This window comes from Balaenoptera borealis (assembly GCF_965194805.1).
Source record: "Balaenoptera borealis genome assembly, chromosome: 18".
Lineage (NCBI taxonomy): Eukaryota > Metazoa > Chordata > Mammalia > Artiodactyla > Balaenopteridae > Balaenoptera > Balaenoptera borealis.
Window position 1 is genome coordinate 77,302,245 of NC_138877.1, and position 24,252 is coordinate 77,326,496.

Here is a 24,252-nt window from a genome sequence, read left to right on the forward strand (position 1 = left end):
GCATACCGGGTAACAAAGTAGCTGGAGACGCCCGGATGAGCCCAGTTGCACAGCCAGCTGCCGGAGAATTCAGCTCCCGCCACGATGCGCAGGTGCCCCACCTCCTCGCTCTCTCCTGACTCAGCACCCCACCCCGTCCCTAGACCAGCCCATTGCCTGGTCCTTCCCAATCTGTGCCCACGTGGCCCCTGTTCTCTCTACTGAGCAGTCTCACCACTTCCTGACACCCCCTTCCATCAAATCACTGCCCTCACTGCTCTGTAAGATAAAGCGCTGCGTTTACTGTAGTATTTCTTTGCTGATCGTGAACGTGACGCGTCTGTTCAACCGTGCTCTGCCTTTTACTGCGATTATGGCTGATGGTATTAGTACCCTGGTCCCGAGCTGCCAGGTCTGCCTTTGACACTGGCTTTCTCGTGCTCCCTGTTGGCTTCGGGTGGCATTTGGTAGGATGTGAGCATTTTTCAGACGCAGTCACCTATTATGTTGCAGCAAAAAACACCGGTACTTACAAAGAATGAGCAGGGCCGAGATGTGAGATCCACGCGAGCTTGACTTCCTGTGCCCGAGGGCAAGTGGCTGGTGTGTCTCAGTGTTTGAGGGCGTGGGTCTCAGCTCTGCAGACGGGGAGACGAAGGCAGGAGGGAGAGCATTCCAGGCCAGAGGCATGGCTTGCACAAAGGCATGTTCTCGGGGAGGATGGAGACCCAGAGGTGTTCACGCTCAGGCGTTTAAAATCCTCGACATTCCACCACTGTGTGAAAATGTTTTATTAAGCACTCGGCTGGAGTTGGAAGTGGAAGGAACGGTGGATGGAAAGGAACAGAACTCCCCTTGGCAGGTCTCAGGAGAAGCAAAGCTGGTCCAGGGAAGAGTGAGCCTGTAAGGACCAGAGGATGTGTAGACACAGAGTGGGCTGTGTCTTGTGAATGGAGCATGAGGTGGGCTCTAAACTAAAGGGTAACAGCAGAAGGACGCAAGTCCCCAGCCTGCCCGGTGCTATGGTCTGAATGTTTGTGCCCCCCGCCCAAAATCCTAACCCCAAGGTGATGGTATCAGGAGGTGGGGCCTTTGGGAGGTGATGAGGGCGTGAGGGTGGAGCCCCCGTGATGGAGATGGACATCCTTGCAATAGAGGCCTGCGGCGCTCTCTGCCACATGAGGACATAGCAAGAAGATGCTCTTGGTACAAAAGCAGGAAGCAGGCCCTCACCAGACACCGAACCTTGCCTTGACCTTGGACTTGCAGCCTCCAGAACTGTGAGAAATACAGTTTAGAAGCCACCCAGCCTGGTGTTTTATTATAACTTCCCGGATGGACTAAGACGCTGGGCATTAGTGATTAACAAAAACATGAATGGTGACCGTCTATATTAAGGATGGAGAAGTCAAGGGCGGAGGGAGGGTGACTTCCAGAAACTGGTCTACTGACAGACCCACCAGAGAAGCCCCAACAGCAGTCGAACGATTTCAGATAGAAGCATCGTTCCACCTGGGCTGCGCGTGTGCGTGCGTGTGTGTGTGCACGCTCAGGTGCGCCAACTCCTGCAAGCTGGCCGGCGTGCACACTGGCTCTCAAATTACACACGCCTGTGGCAGCTTCACGGAGGCATCAGGAAGAGGGGCTTTGGCGATGCGCGACCAGACGCCTGAGGCACACCCAGCCTGCCTGGGTCATTGGCCATTGGTAAGACCGGCAGCGCCCCGGCCATCGTGACCACAGTGCCGGTGGCACAGTGCCAGAGGGCAGTTAAAGGAAACCAAGAGTGGGATGGGTAGTGAGGGGCTTTTGTGGAGGCCTGAACGAGCTGTTTCAAATGCTGGACGAGAAATAGAACTGGTTCTCACGTGAGACTTTGAGACTGTTTCATTCGTAAGTCAACATCTAGGGAAGCCCAGACACGAAGAGGTTCAAGATCAACTTTTGGAATCAAGGGACTAAGCCCTGGTTCAGAATAGATGTCAGCCATAGGTTCATAAACATCTCTAAAGTTCAAGGAAAATAAATCAGACGTCTTAGGAGCTGAGACTGTGGCTGCCTTGAATATTCTGAGACGCAGCAGATAATGTGCTGGTGACAAATTCTAGAACGTATTCAATAGATAGGAATTAGAAGTAAAAGGGGACCGGAATGCAAATGATCTGGCTGTTAGGTGATGGGAAGAAACACCTTAAAGTGGAGGCAGTCTGTGCTTCAGATGGGACGTCCTTCGGGCTTCAAGATAGAATTACCGGCGTCTCCAGGCGTCCTCTCTTGGCTCTGTACTTACTCGTAAGGTCGCCTGTCGAGTCCACTGCCCAGCTGACCCCCACCCATATGGTCCCTGGTTCCTGACAACAGCTGCACGCCCGTGTCCCGTGCCCCTGGCTCTTTGCTGTGTACGTTTCAAGTTTCTGGACCAGGTGAGGCATCTCCAGATCTCCACCCTGATGGAGGAACAGCAGTGACGCCTGGAATCACGTCAGGCGAAGGCCCTGTGGCTCTGTGGAGGAATGCTGTGAAGAAGGAGGGAGGGATGCTTCTGGATGGAGCGTGCGTCACCTGCGCTCAGAGCGCGCGTGACCAGTGTCAGCACCTGCACTGGCGCCCACCCGGGCCGGATCGCCCGGCAGGCCTCCCTCCCTTCCTCGCTAGGGGACACGCTGGCGTCCTGCATTCTGTCTCAGGACGGGAGGAGAGGGCCCAGGCGGAGGGTGTGTGACAGGAGACGCCACCCCGCTTCCCTAACTCAGGCAGGTGGCCCACTTGCCTTCATCTGCAGGTGGGCCCACCCACACCCTGAGATCGTTCTGGCCCTGGGCAAGGTGTTTCTACGGGAGCGCTGGCGGATGCAGCCTGGCTGAGCTTCTCTCCCATTCCTGTGTCTGAGGCTCCGCGCCAGCAGCCAGGCCTGCGCCTCGTCCTCGTGACCCTCAGGTGTAAATGGTGCCGGAGGCTTCGCGACAGACGCCACTGACTTCTCGCCACAGGCCTGGGCGGGGTCACAGTTGTCCTCAGTTTGTGCAAAGGGCGGTGCGCTTCAGAAGCTAGGTCGTCTCTCGGCCTAGACTCTGCCTTTTGCCGTCTTCTCACGCTCCTGGTCTTCCCGTTCCTGCTTCCCAACTTACACCCGCCCAGCAGCCCTGCCCGGGGGCGTCCTCACCGTTGAGGGTAGCAGCTCGAATGCGGGCTGTCGTCAGCCTGCTGTCAGTGTCATGAGCGTAACTGGTATAATTGCGGAGCGTGTTCTGACCTTCGGCCTGCCAGCAGCCCTCTCCGTCCTGTCCAGCTCCTGAGAGGTTGGGGTTTCTTTCCGTTATCCCCGCCGGTCAGCGCCCAAGCCCCAGCATTAAAGTACGGCTGCCTCTGCTGTCTTGTCAACAGCAAGCTCTATTTGGAGACCACGCCTTGCCTTTGAGCAGCCTGGGAAGAAAGAGGAGGTGAAGAAGTTGGCTATAGGCTCATACAAACGTGTAAGTGCGCAAATATGGGTAGAAGAGCACGTGGCTTATTTCTGTGACTCACCTGAGGGCCCCGAACGCACCGCCTCCCGGTCCTGCCTGCCGGGAGGAGCGGTGTCATCGCAGGTGCTTACTCACCTGGGTGAGAGTAAGTGAGCACCTGTGGGACCTGGCGACTCCATCCCAGAAGACCTGTGGCCCTTCATCTCCCCTTGAACGACTCATCCTGTCTGGTTCCCGGTTCCCGTCCTCCCCTCCTTTCTTCCCCCAACTCCCAGCCCCGGGAGGGCAGATCTCACTGCAGGTCTGTCAGAGACCAGAGTACTTGGTAAGAGTCCACTGGGGTTGTTCATCTAAATGGGCGACCCTTTTGTCCATCAGTTGTTCCACTGCCTTTAGCTAGGGACAGTTTGAGGACCATTCCAGAAGCAACACATCTATTTTGGGTGCCCTTGAAATGTTAAACAAAGGCAACCAAATTGGCTGGATTTCCCACCCAGTTTATTGGGGAGAAGGGTTTTGTTCTGTGTGGAGTGGCTGTGATCTGCACTTCCTCTGCCATATACCCTGTCTTGCTAATACTATGTTGGAATGATTTCCTTAATTTCTAAAGCTGCATGTACGGAAATGGCTTATATTTCCTGTTTTGATAAACTAATAGGACTTTACTGGGAACCTTGTTCCCAAGTTGGCTTTCTCTTTGTTGGCCTCTTTTTAGATTAAAAGGATAATTTTAGAAAGTCCAGCCTGCCTGGAGTTGTGACAAAGACAAAGATTTGTATAAATTTTTTTTACCTAAAATAGGAAAGATGATTACTTTTTTACAGAAAGGAATGTCTGTCTTTTATGTTAGTCAGAATGGGTTATTCCAGAGCCCTCCATACAGGAAGCTTGGGTTGGATGCTGGGGACAATCCAATGGTAAAATATCTGTAAATTCCCTCCAGATTTGCTCTTTTTGGCTGGAGGTATGTTGGCTTAAAAAGGCTTTCTTGGACAAGACGTTTCTTGGAACATGTGGAGGACAAAATATTCTTTCTTTGGGGACAAATGAGTTTTGTTCTTGCATCTTCATGTAAATTTGATTAACACTCGTTTCTTCTGTGCAAGTTGAGAACAATAGTGAGCATTTTTTCTTTCATTTATGTGTATTGTATCAACTTCAAAGAGATTCACATCTGCAGAAAGCTGGGTGCACGTCTGTGGATTTGTTCTCTTAATATACATGGATGGTTCACACTGGTAGTTAAGGAAGAGCTAGTCTTAAAGAGCCTAAGTCATTCGTGTGTATTATTTTCTGGCGTCCAAGTGGTTGTTGAAACCTATTTTTAAATGTCCTAAGTGTCTGACATGGGGAGAAGTGGCACTGAGCAGTTCTCTCTGTGTTTGGAAGCGGAGCTGCTCCCCAGACACCTGTACGGGGTGCCCACTTTTCACCGGGCTGCCGAGGAAATGCTTTTCCTCTCTGCCCGCTGCTGCACCATCCCTGATGAAGGCCATGTGACACCGGCTCCTCCTGATGCCAGCAGATTGCTCAGAGAGGATGCAGGAGAGCAATAAGTGGGACCGGACGCTCCCTTAATCCTGCAGCCGCTACCCTTGATCTCTACTCCGACTCTTCCCTGAATTCCAGTGAGAAGTGGCGGAGCAGTCTCTGTAGGCAGCCAGAGAGCCGGTGGCCCAAGGCGGAAAGTCCCTCCTTGAATCTGATAGATGCCTGGTTCAGGAAGCTAGAACCTGGCTTTGCTTAGAACATTCCATGACTTCTGTTCTCCCAGAGAAGAAAGACTCCCCGGGGAATCTAGACCGTGCATCTAGGGTGATTTGGATGTCTAGACCATGATTCGGAATCTAGACCATGCATCTAGGATGAACTAAAGCCCATGCAAATAGATGTATTTTTAAATCATTCTATGAGGTATCGCCTCACACCAGTCAGAAAGGCCATCATCAAAAAATCTAGAAACAATAAATGCTGGAGAGGGTGTGGAGAAAAAGGAACCTTCTTGCACTACTGGTGGGAATGTAAATTGATACAGCCACGATGGAGAACAGTATGGAGGGTCCTTAAAAAACTAAAAATAGAATTACCATACGACTCAGCAATCCACTACTGGGCATATAGCCTGAGAAAACCATCATTCAAAAAGGGTCATGTACCACAATGTTCATTGCAGCTCTATTTACAATAGCCAGGACATGGAAGCAACCTAAGTGTCCATAGACAGATGAATGGATAAAGAAGATGTGGCACATATATACAAAGGAATATTACTCAGCCATAAAAAGAAACGGAATTGAGTTATTTGCAGTGAGGTGGATGGACCTAGAGTCTGTCATACAGAGTGAAGTAAGTCAGAAAGAAAAACAAATACCGTATGCTAACACATATATATGGAATCAAAAAAAAAACGGTCCTGATGAACCTAGTGACAGGGCAGGAATAAAGACGCAGACGTAGAGAATGGACTTGAGGACACAGGGGGTGGGGAGGGGGAAGCTGGGGCGAAGTGAGAGAAGCATCAACATATATATACTACCAAATGTGAAATAGATAGCTAGTGGGAAGCACCTGCATAGCACAGGGGGATCAGCTTGGTGCTTTGTGATGACCTAGAGGGGTGGGATAGGGAGGGTGGGAGGGAGGCTTAAGAGGAAGGGGATATGGGGATATATGTGTGCATATGGCTGATTCACTTTGTTGTACACAGAAACTAACACAGCATTGTGAAGCAATTATACCCCAATAAAGATGTATAAAAATTTAAAAAAAAAAAAAAAGTGTAATGATGCCAAGATTCAGACAAGGCTCCAAAAATAAGAATTCCCATATAAAAAACTAACCAAAAAAATCTCTTGTTCAGACCTCTCCATGTTGCCCCTGGAAACTATCTGTTGCATTCCATTTGAGTAGAATATGATCCAAGCTTTCTAGAAAATGTATCTTATGGCTTTACATTGCCAATTGGCTCTTAAGCAATCCAGGCCATTTCCAATTCCTAGAATTTCTAATCAGCACAGCAATGCTGGCTACTAATTCAGGACAGGATAAAATTCAGCAAAAAAAAAGTCTTAAAAGGATGCTTTGGGGCTTCCCTGGTGGCGCAGTGGTTGAGAATCTGCCTGCCAATGCAGGGGACACGGGTTCAAGCCCTTGTCCGGGAAGATCCCACGTGCCGCGGAGCAACTAAGCCCGTGCGCCACAACTACTGAGCCTGCGCGTGTGGAGCCTGTGCTCCGCAACAAGAGAGGCCGCGACGGTGAGAGGCCCGCGCACTGTGATGAAGAGTGGCCCCCGCTTGCCACAACTAGAGAAAGCCCTCGCGCAGAAACGAAGACCCAACACAGCCATAAATAAATAAATAAATAAATACTTAAAAAAAAAAAAAAAGGATGCTTTGAATAAGGAAAAGAGAACTAAAATTTTTTGGCACTGCGATTGATTAGAAGCTCAGACTGTGTCCTGGGTGCTCAGAGCCACCCTAATTGTGCCCCAGGTGGCAGGGGGCAAAGGATGTCGAGGGCTGGCACTTGTCTAGGATGGACATGCCTGGGTCCACATTAGGCAGGGACACAGTGACCCTGCAGGAAGTAGTACTTTCTTCCATTGAAGAGATGGCTCGGTGGTTTGCAGTTGCCTCATTGTCTGTAAGCAAATTCCCCTTTCTCCGTGCCAGCCCATTAGCCTAGCGCGGTGCTCCGGACTTCACGTGCTTACCTGGAAATCCTGCTAGAAAGCAGGTTCTGACCCAGGAAACCTGAGGCCGGGTCTGCAATCCTAACTAGCACCGAGGCAATGCTGGTGCTGCGTCCACACAGCAGGCTGGGAGTGGCAAGGGTGTAGACGAAGCAGCAGCATGTCAAGCATGGGTGGATCGCCTCTTTGACGCTGTGTCTGAGCCCCCGCCTCTAGTCAATCAACCTCCGTCCTCTCCCCATTCCCCTCCCACTCCACTCCTTCTTTGCCAATATGGGTTTTCTTCCTATTAATTGTTGCAAGGATTACCTACCCTTCATCTCTTCCAGGTGCAGCTCAGAGACATTCCTGGTCTGCTGAGCTTCTTACGTTTATGCAGCTTCTCTCTTACTTCCCAAAGCTTATAATTCACATTGAGTTTTCAAAACTACTCCTATCAGCTCTGCAACACTTTTTGAGATGTCAAGAGCTTACAGTGATGTCGAAATTCACTGTCCCTTAACTCTACTCAATACTCTGTAATGACCTACATGGGAAAAGAATCTAAAAGAAACTGGATATATGTATATGTATAACTGATTCACTTTGCTGTACACCTGAAACTAACACAACATTGTAAATCAACTCTACTCCAATAAAAGTTAATTTTTAAAGAATGGAAAATTTTTGTAAAAAAAGAAATTCACGTCCTTTCCGTGTGTCCCAGCAGGCTAAATTCCTCTACCTTCCCTGGAAGGAGCAGATGAGGCCAGTGGGACTGGTCTCTAGTCTGGTGGCAGAAGAGGTGGCTGCCAGGATGGGAGTGTCCTCAGTGATGCTTGTTCATCTGCTGACGGAAGTAGCGATTCATCCCCCTGGTCCCCCTCCTTCCACAGTTTGGAAGTTAGATCCACGGTTTGAAATGATCACGCATCTTGGTAGCAACGGAGATGGTTCTTGGTTGAGAAGTAGGATTCAGGATGTCCCAGACCATGGGCTGTCTGTCTTGGACGATAAATCAGCAATGAGTTGAAATTGAGTCCTGGCCCGGAAGCAACGTGGGCGCATCCTGAGGGTCATGAGAAGAGTGGGTTCCAATTCGCTCCAATCCTAGCTGCTCTGAATCCTGGTGATAACAATGCTAGGCCTGAGGGCTGGCGGTTCCCCGTCTGTCCCCACGGTTCCAGCAGCAGAGGCCTTGGGTTACATGGCAGGAGGTCGGCCTCTCAGGGTGGGCACGTACGGAGGAACGGCGCGCAGCACAGCGCAGGAGAAAGGCCGGCGCTCAGTCCTCTCTGTCACCAGGCGTGATTTAACAAGTGGGGCTTTCTTCTCTCTTATTCACTCCGGACTACCCCCTTCTTTGTGGCCCTTGCCATAATTGAAATGATGTAGGTTTCATTGTTCGTTTACTTGATTTTCTTGTCTACTTGTTTACACAGTCTCTTCCCCACTTTGTACCTGCTACCAGCACTGTGCATCACCCAGAGTAAACACTGGAGAAGGAAGGAAGGGAGGGACGGAGGGACGGAGGGAGGGAGGAGTGAATTTACAAAGTGAAAAGGTGGATAAATGATCTCCTTCCAGCTGTCATATGTGTTTGGAACTGCGGGTTAGGGTCCCCTGGCTGATGCAGTTGAAGGAAAGTGTTTCCCTGAAGGCTCCGGGCTGGGAAGTGTGTGGTGCAAGCTCCTCCGGGGCCCGGAGCCTGGGTGGGTTTCTGTGTGACTGTGGGGCCGTAAGGACCCGTGCGTGTTGGATTCGAGAGTTCTCCAGGGATGGGGGTCCTTGCACTTTTCACGGATCTCCAGCATCATTGGTCCTATGGGGCCGTGAGCGCTTGTCTGCGCTGGGATGAAGGTTGTCCAAACCAGGGTGAGCGTTTGGCCTGCTCGGTTGGATAGATGGAGCCGGTCCGTGACAGTGAGTCTGCAGGAGCCTCCTGGCCCTGGGAGCTGCATCTCCCACTGAGATGCTGGACATTGACCTTGGTGACCTGCAGGGGAGCTCAGGGAGAGCTGGTGCCGGGGTATTGCTCTACACCCTGTGACCGACGGGGATTCAGACTTGAAGTGAGAAACTAATGGAGGATTGAATTGATGTTTCTGTGAGAGCTTGGACCTTACAGTGAAATCATGCCCTCCTAGAAACACTGAAGTTGAAGGTCTGGGCCAGGGCCAGCTTGTCATCTTGGAGGGTGGTGGGCAGACTCTTGAGGTGGGTGTAAGGTGGGGAGGAGGCTTGTCATCTTCATTAAGGAGCCGACAAGAGGACCACGGTTTGTCTTTGAGCTGTGCTGAACAGTCAACTTGGGCGTAGACTCAAGGGCTTGGGTTGGGCAGTGGCTGGACTGAGCTTTTGTTCTTCTGTTTGGGGGGGTGGGGTGGGGCTGGAACACAGACACAGGACCCCACGTAGCACTTCACCCACTCCTCATCCGAGGCCCTCGGGAGGGTATATGTACCTTGAGAATGTTCCAGAGCCCAGGTCCTGTCAGGGGAATGCCAAGGCTCAGCCTGAGACTTGTTCAGTCTCTGAGAGATGTCTGGAGCACGTGCCCTGCCCTAGTGAAGTAAATACTTCTGTTCATCCTGGAGACCTGACATTCCAGAAGGAGGTACTTAGGGCTCTTGTCACTGTTGGAATTCTTAAGAGCCCCTCTGTAGGATATGTAAGATGCTGATGGGAAACACACACAGACACACGCACACACAGGAGGGCTGGAGTTTCCGTGATGGAAATTGGCTTGTTGGGTGGAGGGCTGCTTCTTAACAATGTCTCCCTCACCTCCTGCGTCAGGTTATCTGAGCCATGCACACATGGTTGAAAAGCATTGAGGCCAGGAGTTTTCAAGCCTGTAAGTCTTAGTTCCAAAAGCAGAAAAGTGCTATTGAATTTTGAGCGGGTTGTGAAGAACTCATTGCTATAACTAAATCCAGTGCATATCCTAAACCTAGAACGGAAAGTCTGTTAGATCGATTTGAAACCATTAAAATCATTTCAACCATTGATTTATATACAGGGATTTGGCAAGTGGCTTTAAAATCAAAATTAAAAATAGCATGTGAAGCACCAGATGGGGAATAGGAGTTTATGCTTCACCCTTCAGCCTGAGGAGTCCCCCTACCCTTTCCAAACAACTGGTAAATGAATTCTGATTGTGTGAGCCGGGGACACCTTGCCAAGGCACCTGTTCACGTCACGGTCGTACATAATACAAAGTACAAATGTGGCGGCCCGTCCAGGCTCCTCACTTCGGTGCTCATTAGAATCCATAAGCCGATGGCTTGGCACAGAGCTGGTTGTATAAAAACCAAATATGCAAAATCGTGGGATTTAAAAATGAGCCCCACTGAAGTTAAACACTGAAGCCATAAAAAAAATTGGCAAACACCTTGTATCATATTTGGAGGGCATGAAAGGATTTTATCCATGTTTGCTCTCACATTATGGAGCTTGGGCTATCTCATTGCCTTAGGACAGAAGGATACCCAAGAGATTCAAAAGTCTTTAGAGGTGCTGGTTTCTTTAAAGGGCTTGAGATTTTCAGATTTTTTTGAATTCTTCAAAGTAGTGACTGATGCCACCGATTTTAGATTAGGTAAAGAATGATGATAAGAACAAACAATGTGAAACTCTCAAATGAGACCTCTCTGTAGGAAGTAGTTAGCAAAGGAAAGGAATGTATCATCTCTATAGAAAGGACAGTGCGTCGCTGATGAGGTCTAAGGTCAGCTCTGGCCAGATGGTGTTGAGTCAGGGTTTACTCGTGTGCCCACCAGGGTTGACCGTCCAGGAAGCCTCGTCCTGGCAGGAGCTGCCGAGGTGACCAGGCAGCCCCGTCTGCATCTTCGCGTGAACCTTCGGGAACAGGGAAGACGCTGGCAGGTGTGCTAGCACAAAAAACAGGCAGAGAACTTCAGAGGGAGTCCCCCAGTGACCCCCTGTTTAGTCACTGAGACTTAACTCGGGAGAGGATGGAGTCGCTATGGTGAAATGCGGTTTTGTTTAAAGCTGGGATGGGTTCTGCTGTCGGGAAGTGTTGCCTGCTCTGTAAGGTTTGGCTAAGTGCTCCCCAGAGCTCACCGCGCCCAGGGTCCCCACCAGATGGGATCCGTGGGGGCTCCGAACGGTCTGGCCAAGAGTGAGGAGCCAGACGCAGGTCCCCCAGTGACCAGCTGTGCTTACTCGCCTGTCGGGAGTGATGCGGGTGGGGGCGGGCAGGGCCGACACTTGGCTGAGCAGACAGCGGGGAGAAGAGGGCCAATCTGATCGTCATTTCCTACTCAAAATATTTAGTGCTGTGGACACAGTCTGAAAGGAAGAGCTCAGACGCGGTCCAATCTCCAAGCCCATCTTTTGCCTGAAATTCTGAGATCGAGGGCAAGAGATAAATGCATTCTTCCTTGCTGGAGTCGTCCAGCCAGAGAGCTCGCCCAGTCGTCCACTAACGTCATCAAAGAGTTATATCTCAGTGTCTGATGAAAAGTTCACGGAGGTCACCCCAACCCGACTGAATAAATACTTAGGAAAAGCCTCTTCCCCAGCCCCTCCTCCTCCGCACCCCAGGTGAGCACGTCTCAGGGAAAGGGAAGGGGCGGCGGGCTTCTCCGCGGATGGCGGGTACCCTGTGATGGAGGTGAGGGTTGGTCATCCTACCAGGCGTATTTGCAAATTCTGCCTCCGGATCAGAAGCCCCTTCTCCCTGTAATTCACCGGGACCTGTGCCGTGTAAGGGGGCCTGGAGCGCCCTGCGCGTTTATCGTAACCCCATCCTACTCAGCCTTGGACACCTCCTCCCAGAATCCATCCCCCCCCTTGCCAGGCAGAATGAAGGGCTGCTTCCTACGTGCCTGGACTCCTCCTCCAAACTAAAGGGCTTAACACGGTATCCAAGGCTCACGTCCCATGGGATCCCTGGATCCAGGGAAAGTTCTCCTTGACTTTCGAGCCCCAGGATCTAGCTTGGCATCTGGCATTTAGTAGGCACTGAAAAAAGGCTTATTGACCATAGAACGTACAGCAGCAAGAGCAACCTTGATGTGAACTGTGGACTTTGGGCGGTGATGGTGTGTCAGTGGAGGTTCATGGATGGTAACGAGTGTCCCGTCTGGTGAGGGAAGTTTTTGGTTGAGAGGTTGGGGCCCCGGGGGAGCTGTGCATGAAGTCTCTGTACCTTTTGCTATGGACCTAAAACTGCTCTGAAAATTAAATTCTATTTTTTTCAAGGCTTACTGAATGTTTTTTTTTTAATTTATTTATTATTTATTTATTATTTATTTTTGGCTGTGTTGGGTCTTCGTTTCTGTGCGAGGGCTTTCTCTAGTTGCGGCAAGCGGGGGCCACTCTTCATTGAGATGTGCGGGCCTCTCACTATCGCGGCCTCTCTTGTTGCGGAACACAGGCTCCAGACGCGCAGGCTCAGTAGTTGTGGCTCATGGGCCCAGTTGCTCCGCGGCATGTGGGATCTTCCCAGACCAGGGCTCGAACCCGTGTCCCCTGCATTGGCAGGCAGCTTCTCAACCACTGCGCCACCAGGGAAGCCCTTACTGAATGTTTTGAATGAGTAGTTGTTAGAATTGGAAGGGCTGTCAGCACCTGGCACTATGACGCATACTGTAGCTGCACTGCACTGTGAGGTAACTTCTTCTCTGCTTTGTGTTTCGTTTTTGCAGGGCGTGAAGAAGTTCGATGTGCCCTGTGGAGGGAGAGACTGCAGTGCCGGCTGCCAGTGCTATCCCGAGAAAGGAGGATGGGTAAGTCGCCACACTGCAGGAAGTGTTGTCTTCCTTACACATCCATTTTGAACGAAGTGCCGCATCCTGCCTGGTTAAGTCATTTGCATACGTTCCTAAGAAATTTAATACAGGCGCGTTCTTTTCCACAAAGCAAACAATAATATAATGCAAAGTTGGGTCGATTTATACCACTTTCTTAATAATTTGAGAACAGCGTTAACTTTCTCAAGCCTCTTTTCTCTTGTTTGTTGTCATAAATACACATGGGTATGCATATAGGTACACATAATGCAACTGCGTTTTATATTTATGTCATATATAAGCATACATTTTGTAAAAACACTGCCTAAAGAAAACATCGTCGCATTTATACTGCGATATCCATTTAAACTAGAGGGCGCTGGCATTATACCACTGCGAATCACTTTGGCTTTTAAAATTATCCCTCTCATTCCCTGAATGCCCTTTCTGTAAAGCCCACTTCACAGGTAAGTCAGAGAAAAACGGTCCCCCCAAAATTATCACCGTAACATCTGGCAGAGTTTGAAATACGGACCTGATTTTGGGTGTAATATGTTCAATCAAAGTGTTGCCTTTAAAGCTGATGTTTGAGTCTTGGTATTGCTGATTTTAACAAGGAATTGTTTGTATGTCTAAAGCCCATTTTGGCGTGTGACACTGTGGGGAGTGGTATTTCGTTTTACGTCGCAAAGTCTTCTGCGTCCTTACGCTTTGGAATCACGCATTTCCCTCTAGGACTCATGCTTGTCCGATGCCAGGTAGTAAAAGGCCGCTGGGGCTTCTCGCCTGCATCGCCCTGTCCTTGTTGGAACCGGGAATGACAGCCGTCCTCGGGGGCTCCAAATGCGTTTCACCAAGTTGAATTCTGAAGTCAGTTTTCAAAGTAGGCGTGCTCCATCCCCACCCACCAGGAGGAAGAGACCCACCTCTGACGCTGGGTGTTATACCCAACATCCTTCCCTACCTGAGTCGCCCCCAAAAGTCAAATACGTAAAAGGCGTGGCAGGGAACCCCTTTATAAATGTGGTGGGCTTATGTACTAACATGCGACTGACCGTTATTTTAGTGGCATAGCTCACAGTTGAGGAGTGATCTCCTGCCAGGAGATCAAAGCTTCCGTCTCCACGGGCTGTGTTCATCGTGACAGTTTTTGCTGTTGTTGCTTTAGTAAAGGGTTCCTCTGCTTGGAGTGGGGACTTTATGCTTAAGGAATTGCTAGTTGAAGATGCTTTATCAGCATTTAACAAGGAGAAGTGCTTTTAAATATATGGAAACCGTTCCCTGAGACTTAAATTCCCCTGGGGTCCCTTGCTATAGATTTTCCCAGCGATGGTTCTGGAGCAGTGGTGAAAAACCTGATTGCAGGGCTCTCCCCTCCCCAGCGCTTGGCTAGCTCAGCCTTCTGCGGGCACAGAGAAGGCAAACGAGTGGTATACAAGCATCTGTGAGACGTCCCCGAGTTGGAGGGACCCCGGCTCTGATAGGACCTGCATTCTCCCTGGGATCTGCCAAACAGAACCCAGACTGAGTAGAAGGGGGCTGGGTCTATTCTTTTTCACTCTTTATGATTAGTTAACATAGAACCAATATGTGAACATAACTCCCATAATGCTTTTACAAGAACGCCGTTCTTCCATAAAGGTAGTTCATTCTGATTATTTCCATATGTGATGCCATCTGCACAGCAGTGGATTCTTAAATGACGCTGAGGGTTTTCTCAAAGAGGTCATCAGAAGAGAATTTCTGCAGGTCCCTTGGTCTTTCTAGTTTATTAAGTTTACAGCACAGGTGTTATTTCCTGTCATCCCTGATTAAGAAAATACCTTGACTCTGTTTCTACACATTGCCAAAAAGTAGAAATTGACACCTTCTGGTTAATTTCATTAACATGAGTAACCTAGCATGGGCTTGACTTTCCTTTAATTCTGCAGACACATTATCAATCTTGGTCAAACTAAGTTGAGACTTGGCAGTTGTTCGGGTAGTTTGTTCAAGAGCCAGGGCCAGCGGTACCCCACCAGGGGACTGGCCTTTGGGTGCCACTCTCTGGAGTGTTTGGAGTCATGAAGAGAGGCGTAGACCCCGTTCCTGGACCACACAGATCCAAACCGGGTCGCTCTAACTGTCTGCACCCGAGGCTGCCCGATTGATTCAGGTGTGCTATTGAATACTGATCAATAAGGTGATAGGAATGGCTGACAGTAAGAGATGAGAAGAAAACCCAGTGAGGAGAAATAACTAACCCCATTCATCATTGTCTACAGGGTAAGCCCAGTGTGTTACTGAAGATATTTATTGTTAGGACAGTCACATATACTTCATGAAATCATTTATGAAAATAGAATGTCTATGTCCATTCTATGAACCTGGTGTATGTATATTAAATATGTGTTCATTAACAAGTCTACCCAAATGGGGTCCTATCGAAAGCAGAGCTATTTCTGCCCTGCTTTTGGATTGGTAGTATTTTTCAGAAGTAATGTAATACACAAAAATAGCCGTGGGGTGGATTTTGCCGCTCCGAGAGCTGTGTGCATAGTTTGTTCTTTCCCACAGCTTCCCCTGGGGTCCCTTGCTGTCTGTTTTCCCCTCGGTGCCACCGTAGCAGCCGTGACAGAGCCTGGCTACAGAGCCACGGTCCCCGAGCTCCAGGCTCACTCTGCCTTATATGGGCACGGGGTCCAGCTAATGTGTTCCTCGCCATGGTGACAGCCAACACCAGAAACTGTATGTTACTGGGTAACTTGTAGACTCGAAGCAGAAATCACAAAGGTACTGTGGATTCTGGTTCCAAAGGACTTCTCGTCCTAACCAAAAGAGCAAGCTCTGCATCGAGCCAGACTCCCCGCCCTGGAGTGGCGGGTGGCGCATTGCCCCAGGGAGAGAATTGCGTCTCACAGACAAGAGCCAGCCGCCCCGTGGATCATTCCAGCAAGCCGCTAGCGGGGGCAGGAAGGGGGGGAGCTGAGGCCCAGCGGTCTGCGCACCCTTCTCTCCCGGGCCAGCGCTGGGAGGTGCTGAGGGTGACCTAGCCACATCCGCCAGTTCTCATGGGAGGACAGTGACATTTGGGGCTAAGTGACTTGCTCCAGTCTCAGTTCAGAACAGAACTCGAGCTCTCCGACTTTCAGATGAGTTCGTGTTCCAATACAGTAATCTTTTGTGTCTGCACACCTCTGGCCAGATGTTAACCTATATGGAGGAGATTCCAGGGGATGGGGGGAAAGCACACAGTCAGAGAACAGAGAAGAGAGGTTTCGCTGTCTTGACTCAAGAGTTGTGATTCTCTAGCCAATTCTCCAGCCATCTCTTCAGTTGCTTAGTGAATCAAAAAAGTAAATAACTTCAAGAAATGAGTTAACGTGGTTAGATCTAGAGACTGTCATACGGAGTGAAATAAGTCAGAAAGAGAAAAACGAGTATCGTGTATTAAGAAATGAGTTAAGACTTTGTTGTTGTTGGAGGGTTTCTACTTCAAATAATCCCTGCTGAGTACACTGGAGTAATTGGAAAGTGTAAGTCCTGATCCAGAAGTACTCCACAGGGTGCTGCCCACAAACAAAGGCCACTAACTAAATTCTCGGACTTTCTCCACCGCTAATGGTCACATACTCATCACGCCAGACAAAGCTGCCCAGCCCCCATATCTTTTTCTATTCTTTTTGTTTTTTTATTGAAGTATAGTCGATTTACAATGATTCGGCTGTACAGCCAAGTGATTCAGGTTTAAATATATGTACGTAAATATGTATTCTTTTCCAGATCCTTTTCTATCATAGGTTATTACAAGATATTGAATAGAGTTCCCTGTGCTATACAGTAGGTCCTTGTTGTCTATTTTATACATAGTAGTGTGTATCTGTCAATCCCAAACTCCTAATTTATCCCTCCCCTTCCCCTTTCCCCTTTGGTAACCGTAAGTTTGTTTCCTATGTCTGTGAGTCTATTTCGGTTTTGTAAATAAGTTCATTTGTATCATTTTTTTAGATTCTACATATAAATGATATCATATGATATCTGTCTTTCTCTGACTTACTTCACTTAGTATGATAATCTCTAGGTCGATCCACGTCTCTGCAAATTGCACAATTTCATTCCTTTTTATGGCTGAGTAATATTCCATTGTATATATGTACCACATCTTCTTTATCCATTTCTCTGTCGATGGACATCTAGGTTGCTGCCATGTCTTGGCTATTGTAAATAGTGCTGCTCTCAACATTGGGGTGCGTGTATCTTTTCAAAGCATGGTTTTCTTCGGATATATGCCCAGGAGTGGGATTGCTGGATCATATGGTAACTCTATTTTCAGTTTTTTAAGGGACCTCCATACTGTTCTCCATAGCGGCTGTACCAATTTACATTCCCACCAACAGTGTAGGAGTATAGGAGGGCTCCCTTTTGTCCTCTTTTTCTATTCTTTTTCTTCTTTCTTTCTCTACACACGGTGGAGATGGAAGGTAGTTGAGCTGCAGGCATCAGAGAGAATTTCTGTTACAGAATTTCTGTCAAAGCAGAGTGACTGCCTCCACGTGACACAAAGCTTCACAGTGTAGAAAATGGGAGAGAGAGCAGGGGAGGCATCTGATTCAACAGATAGAGATGCCTTTGCCTTTGTGCATTACCTCACCAAAAAGGTTGTGAAATTCTCAGATTTTTCCAACCGAGGTCAATTTTAATTCATTATCTCAGTTACTCAGTCAGGTTCCTGTTCCCCTGACACTTTGGTTTTTGACCATAAACTCAGATCAGATAGGCGATTTCAACCTTTTAATGGCATTAACCTTCGCAAGGCGCCTGTCTTCCTAGGCAATCAGGTATTCAGAAATTGGTACATACAAAGATAGATTAAGTCCCAAACGTTGGGAATTATTGAGGTGGTTAAATGGCCTGTCGAGCTGCGGTGGGAAAAGGAGAAACCACCACTGTGGCTGGTCCCAGAGTTGAACCACCAACCCGGAGGGAGGGACCCGGCATCTCCCCATCACTGTGCAGTCATCCCCCCTCCACGTTCGCCCTCCGTGGGCCTGGCAGCAGGAGCCCCAAGACTGGAACCTCAGCTCCTGGAAGGGTGCAGTTGACAAGCTCACTCACTTAAGCAAAGGCTGAGAACCAGGGCAAGTTGTGTTTGGCTGTTGCATTTTTTTTCATGTAGCTAAGAGTTTCCCACAGTCTATGGGTCCCTGGACTTGGGTCAAAGTATGAGCAAATAATTCTCGACCTCACAAGATTCCTTAAATTCAACAATATAAATCAAAGTGAGAGAAACCGGAGAGAAACGGAGTGAGAGAGGAAGCAAAGTGTGAACAGAAAGCTCTCAGAGATGGGTGGTGACGGATGGATGGGGTGCAGGAGACTCAGTCTTTGGCCCTCGCCTGTCAGCCCAGGTAGGCAGCAACCAAGAGATGCAGGAAGCAGAGGCGTAGCGTCAGGGAAAGGAGCAGAGGGGCCCTGAGCAGCTCTGAACCACAGTCACTGTGGCAGGGTCTCTTCCAAGGAGAGCTGTAGTCTTGCTGATGGCGGTATCTTCTGTCGTGCGTCGCTAATCGTAAACCTTACCCTCAAATGTGTATAACTGGGCTGTGGCAATAAAACTGAACTTTTTCTTTGAAATGCTCAGTATAAATCTAAAGGCTGGTTGACCGCTGTGGAGCAAAGGGAGATGCTCAGAACATCTATCTTCCAGATGTGTGTGCTGTATGTGCTCTGCCACTCCGGTGGGTTCCCCTAAGCCACACGGCCATCTGTCTCAGCTCTGGGGAGACACGTGCAAGCGCGAAATGAAAACATCAGTGCTGCTGTAGCAGACCTCTTTCCAAACCAGCTGCTGCCTTTCCAGGCAGATGCCTGTTACTGGTCTGCTCAGCAGACCTGACGGAAGCCATCGCCCGCATTTTCTGCCCTATCACAGCCCAGAAAGGGCGAAGAATGATTCAGAAATAGCAGAAACCCCTCCTGGCTTCTGGGCTTGTATAACCTTTGTCGACACATAGCTCTCACCTACTTTCAACATCATGTGCTTATTTTTAGTGTGTCTCTGGAACGGCAGTGGTTCTGGCTAGCCCGATGCCGCTGTGGCTACAGCCAGCTCCATTGCTTGGTTACTTTCTGCAGGGAAAACAGTACTTCAGCAGATGTAGACGATGCCCGCCTAATTTGTACATCGCACATAAGTGATGTGTTTTTAAAGTGACACTTTCTTTTATGTCTGCCATGGTAAGAAGAACCCTAGGCTCCTTTTAACAATGGAATTTTACAGTCATTCAACACTGAAATCTGTATGTTTTGGTCACCCACACGCCAGGCACGTGTCTAGGAGAAGGGGCTGGGTCAGTGAACAGTGGGAGGGGATTCCCTGAAGAGCAGAGGTGGCCCTGGGGTCAGGATGTGCCCGGCGTCCTTAAGGGACACCTTGGGAGCCCGTGCGCCCCTAGCGGAGCAAGGAGGCAAGACTCGTGGCAGGTGAGGTCAGAGAGGAAGGTCGTGTAAGAGCCTTAGAGAACCTTTGACTGAGGGAGGCGAGAAGCCCTTCGGGAGAGTTCCTTAGAGGAACTGTGTGACTTATAACTTGCTCAAGTCACAGAGCTCTTGTGGGGAAGCTGATGAGGAACTTTGGTGATCCAGTCAGTCGGGGTCGAGTTCTAGTCAAAAAAGATGCCAGGAAACGTGGCCCCTCACACAGGCAGTAGATTACACACAGCAGTAGTTGGCTGCTACAGTTACAACTACACATAGCAGTAGTTGGCTGCTACGATTTAAAAACAAATTTATTCATTCAGCAGATATTGTTTGCACATCTGTGACGTGTCAGGCCCCATCTAGGCACCAGGGATGCAGAATAAGCAGAGCAGTTCATATCCCTAATCTTTTGCAGCTGATATTCTAGCCCATGCTCTCCAAAGGAATTTTTTGCAAAGATGGAAATGTTCTTTACCTACACCATCCACCATGGCTCTTTGAGCACTTGAAATGTGGTTAGTGAAATGAACAAACTGAATTTTAGATTTTTATCTAATTTTAGTTAATTACAATTCAAATAAAAATAGCCCCATATGGCCAGTGGCTACTATATTCATACAAGATCACAGCTGTGGGTGTCGAGGTGGAGAGTGGAAGAAACACACAATAAACTCGTAGTGAATAGGTAAGAATACTCTAGATATTAAATCCGAGACAAAAATAAAACACAGTGTAAAGTCAGCGTTTCATGAAAGTAAGACCAAGACTTGTGACCTGCTGGGCTTATATCTTTACAAAAAGGGTGTTATCGCAAAAATGCACAGACCCGTGAGTCCAGCACATTGGAAATGGTATATGCACAGAATGTGTCATCAGTCGGTGAAGAACGATTTCTTAATTGATTTGTCCCCTCGTTCTCCACCGTAACCCCACAGCCTCTTAGGAGAATTCGCTTTGCCCACTTGAGCTCCGATCGAGACCCTCCCCTTCTGAAAACTTCTTATCCGCAGGAGACCTTTGATAATCCAGCCCCCCCAGCTTGGGACCAAACCCTCACCCTTGCCTTCTTTCTGGCAAGATTACATAAGCATTTTCTTAGAGTAGGACTTTCAATCAAGTGTTGTAGAAATGATTTAATTGTGCAGCTGGAGCAGAGAGAAGCAATTGTGACATCTCTGGCTTTACTCCTCTGCTCCCAACCCCACCCCAGTAAGGGAAATGTTTAGTTTCAAAGCACCATTCTAACACTAGTCACAGTTTGATAGAAAATGGGCCAGTTTGGAGCCCATCCGAAAGGAAGAATACATTATTAAATCCTGAAAAGACGAAATGTTAATACCACCTCACTGCATGGACTCAAAGAACATCATTATAGACAGAATCTGATGATGGAAAGTCGGCACTTAGAGAAAAAATGTATTTCCATGCCATTGAAACCATCATGTCCCTTACCTGAAGCATGACAAACTTTGTCTTGGATTCCCATGTTTCCTCCAGTAAAATACATCATTAAATAATAGGATTCATGAAAATCATTGGTGAAAATTAATCATAGTGGCTGTGGCCTAGCATTTATCAACCACAACAGGAATTGCCCACAACACTGCTGCTATGGTAACAGCAGAGCAGATAATTGATAAAAAAATATAGTTAGCATTTACAGTAGGCACATGATCAGTGATTAATAATGAAGCACTGGCACATGGGCAGCTTAGTACCTGAAGGCAGAGGAAGAATTCTAAATGTTTACGTATTTTATTTATCCATTTGTCCCTCTTCTGGTGAAATTACACACACACACACACACACACACACGCGCGCGCGTCGCTCTGGCAGCCTAGACCACATTCCTTCATAATGAAGAAATCATACTGCGCTCTTGTCTCCAGGTGTTGCTAATGAAAGATGCTTACCTAGTGTCTACAAACACTCAATCTTGCCTGAAGTGTCTACCGCCCTAGAAATACCGGGGGAAACCCACTCTTTCTTTCTGAGAGAACCACACCCCTCCTTCCCTTCTGAATTTCCATCCAAACAAAAGGAACATAGAGTAGACATTCTCAGAGCTCAGGCAGAAGAGAGAATGAACTTGAGAGAAAAAATAACTTTTTTTTTACCCAGGCAGGTCCCTGTTCTCCCAACCCTTTGACCATAGACTGATGATATTAGATGTTTTTATGGAAAACAGGGATATTGGTGAAAGTATGGTGTATGCGGAAGCACAAAAATGACGCCTTGAGGCTGGCCGGCTGGTCGATGCCCGTGGGCAAGGGGCACCATGGATTCTGGGCGGTGGCCTCAGCGATCAAAACCTCAGGGAGGCTGGCCGTCCACACCAGCCATCAGCACCAAGGATGGTGAGAAAATGATTAACTGGGTTCCAGTCCAAAGTTGACAGTTCTGGGGAAATGTCCTTCCTTTCATGGCCTTGAGGAAAACTGTGGGTTTTATCTGTGGGTCAGAGCCAGGATAATGATAATAATACTGTTTTGAGTTTTGACTGAAAACCTCACACCGACTCCAAGAGACCACTGATAAACCGGGGTGAAAGAAAGGAACATTCTACTCTTCTTCGAAGCCAGACTGAAGCTCTGCCTTTGGAAATCTATCGTCTTCCTTCCTCCGATGGAATGTTTTGACAAGTACAGCACTGAAGCGTATCCTTTTCTCTTAGAGAAGGAATGCCCGTCTTCAAAGACCTTTGTTTTGTTTTATTCACCTCCAGTCCATCCTTAGTAAACAATTGTAGGATTTCTAAAATGACCAGAGGAAAATTCTTACCAAACATCACGTGCTTTCTAAGTGCCATCTGAAAATGGAAACGTGTTCTCTGAATTTGTCTTCCCTCACTCAGTAGGAAGAGAGGTCGAGTCTTCATATGGAAAAGCCATCCATGTCCAGTTCACTGGGGCAGCCTATACAAGGGGCTAAATGCTCCTGTGTCTAAGCACTCTTAAACCAGACTCCTCCTATAAGAAAGAGAAAACTAGGGCTTCCCTGGTGGCGCAGTGGTTGAGAATCTGCCTGCCAATGCAGGGGACACGGGTTCGAGCCCTGGTCTGGGAAGATCCCACATGCCGCGGAGCAACTAGGCCCGTGAGCCACAATTACTGAGCCTGCGCGTCTGGAGCCTGTGCTCCGCAACAAGAGAGGCCGCGATAATGAGAGGCTCCGCGCACCGCGATGAAGAGTGGCCCCCACTTGCCGCAACTAGAGAAAGCCCTCGCACAGAAACGAAGACCCAACACAGCCATAAATAAATAAAATAGTGTTTAAAAAAAAAAAAAAAGAAAGAGAAAACTAGTAGATTGCACATTTTTGAAATTACTCTTCCTATTTTCTTCCAGAGATAGTAAATAATAACCAGAGAAAAATGGCAGAAATGACCAAACCAAGTGACACAGGCACAATTTCCTCACTCTAGAGTGGGAGGGGGTCATCTTTTCTCTGCCTTATTTTCTCCTTCTTGAATTAGAAGAAGCTACCCGTGTCCTTAATAGTCAAAGGCAAAGATGCTACGTACATCACTGGCATTCAGGTGAATTTGAATTTATTTTTAAATGCTTTAGGCATTTCAGAATTTTCTTAAGAAACTGCTCAACCTGAGAGCCTGAACAGCCTGTGATTCTGAGCCCTCTGGCATCCCACCCAAACTAGCCCATTGTGATATAGACAACCAGGTCATTCAAGTCGTCAGATGTCTGACTCACATGGGAAGTAGAAAGCAAGCCTTCAAAAGGGCATATTTCCCCACTGATTAGAAAGATCAAAATATCCCTGTCCCCTTCCCCTCTGTGTCCAGTCTAGAAGATTAAATTCTAGAAGAATCAAAGCAGGACTAGACCTTCCTGTAACCCAATACAAGCCCTGTATTGATGGCAGTTTCCTCCTAAGCCCCTGCAAGGGCACTAAAATCCCACCATAGGAACAAAAGTTTTTGTATTCAAAACGCTGTTAGGATGGATAATTCCTAAAGATTTGGAACCAGAAAGGAAAAAGCGAAAGAAAGCAAAACAAAATGAAATGGAAGTAATTAAGTCTGGGTAAATAACATCTTTGGCCTAATAAGTTCTCAGCTGCATTGTCACCACTGATGTTTTTCATTAAAATGTCTTTGTAAAGCACTTAACTGTTCTTCAAACTTAAAGTCTGTTTTAAATAAAGAAACAGAGGACAGATGAATTTTATGGTGAAGTTGGTCTCTCCGTAATAAAAATTAAAGTGCTGGCATGTATTTAGCTCTGCATGGTTTTTTGAGAAAATACACTCCAAATGGTGATAATGGCATTTTTTACGCCTTGTGAAGATATATTTCGAAAGAACCCTGACGTCAAGGTCAGTTGTATGCTTTGCACCCGTATTTAGCATCTACCAACAAGACTAGCCTTTCTTAATTCAGTAAAAGACATACTGCCATGGCTTTGAGGATGAAGGAGTTTGCAATGATTGGAAACAAAATGAACAGAACCCTGTGACTGACTAGGAAGCAGTTTTCTTTTGTTTATGTTGCTTTTAACATTCTACTCTTTTCAACTCAGCTCAGAGAAGTAGCAAGTCTTATACCTGGGCAGCCTGGATACACCTGCCACTGAGGGCGAGATGCACAAACCTTTAATAGAGTTTACTGTGTGCCCACAGCCCTAAAGCACACCATTACAACCCAAAAGAAAGAGGGGGGTGAATAGGAGGCAGATAATCCAAGCAAAATGCTGAAACAGGAAGACGGCTTCCTCACTCGAAGACCTTGGGGGTAGTCCCTCATCATTTAACACCTGATATTTTACAAATATTTGTATTTCTCATCGTAGAATGATAGAATTGTTGGTGCAGTACCTTGACAAATCTCCCCAACGTCTTACCCAGGAAGGATGGAAGGATACATCTGAGACTGATGAATAGTCATTCTGTTCTTAGAGGAC

The 24,252-nt window shown here is 48.0% G+C and overlaps 1 protein-coding gene across 1 annotated transcript in view; it reads left to right on the top strand.

Moving 5' to 3' along the window:
• The window catches only part of COL4A2 (collagen type IV alpha 2 chain), a 176,060-nt gene that overhangs the window by 42,603 nt on the left and 109,205 nt on the right, over positions 1-24,252 (top strand). The window contains exon 4 of the mRNA XM_082366217.1: positions 12,791-12,871. Coding sequence (XP_082222343.1) covers positions 12,791-12,871 — 81 coding nt within the window. The remainder of the gene's footprint in view (positions 1-12,790; positions 12,872-24,252) is intronic.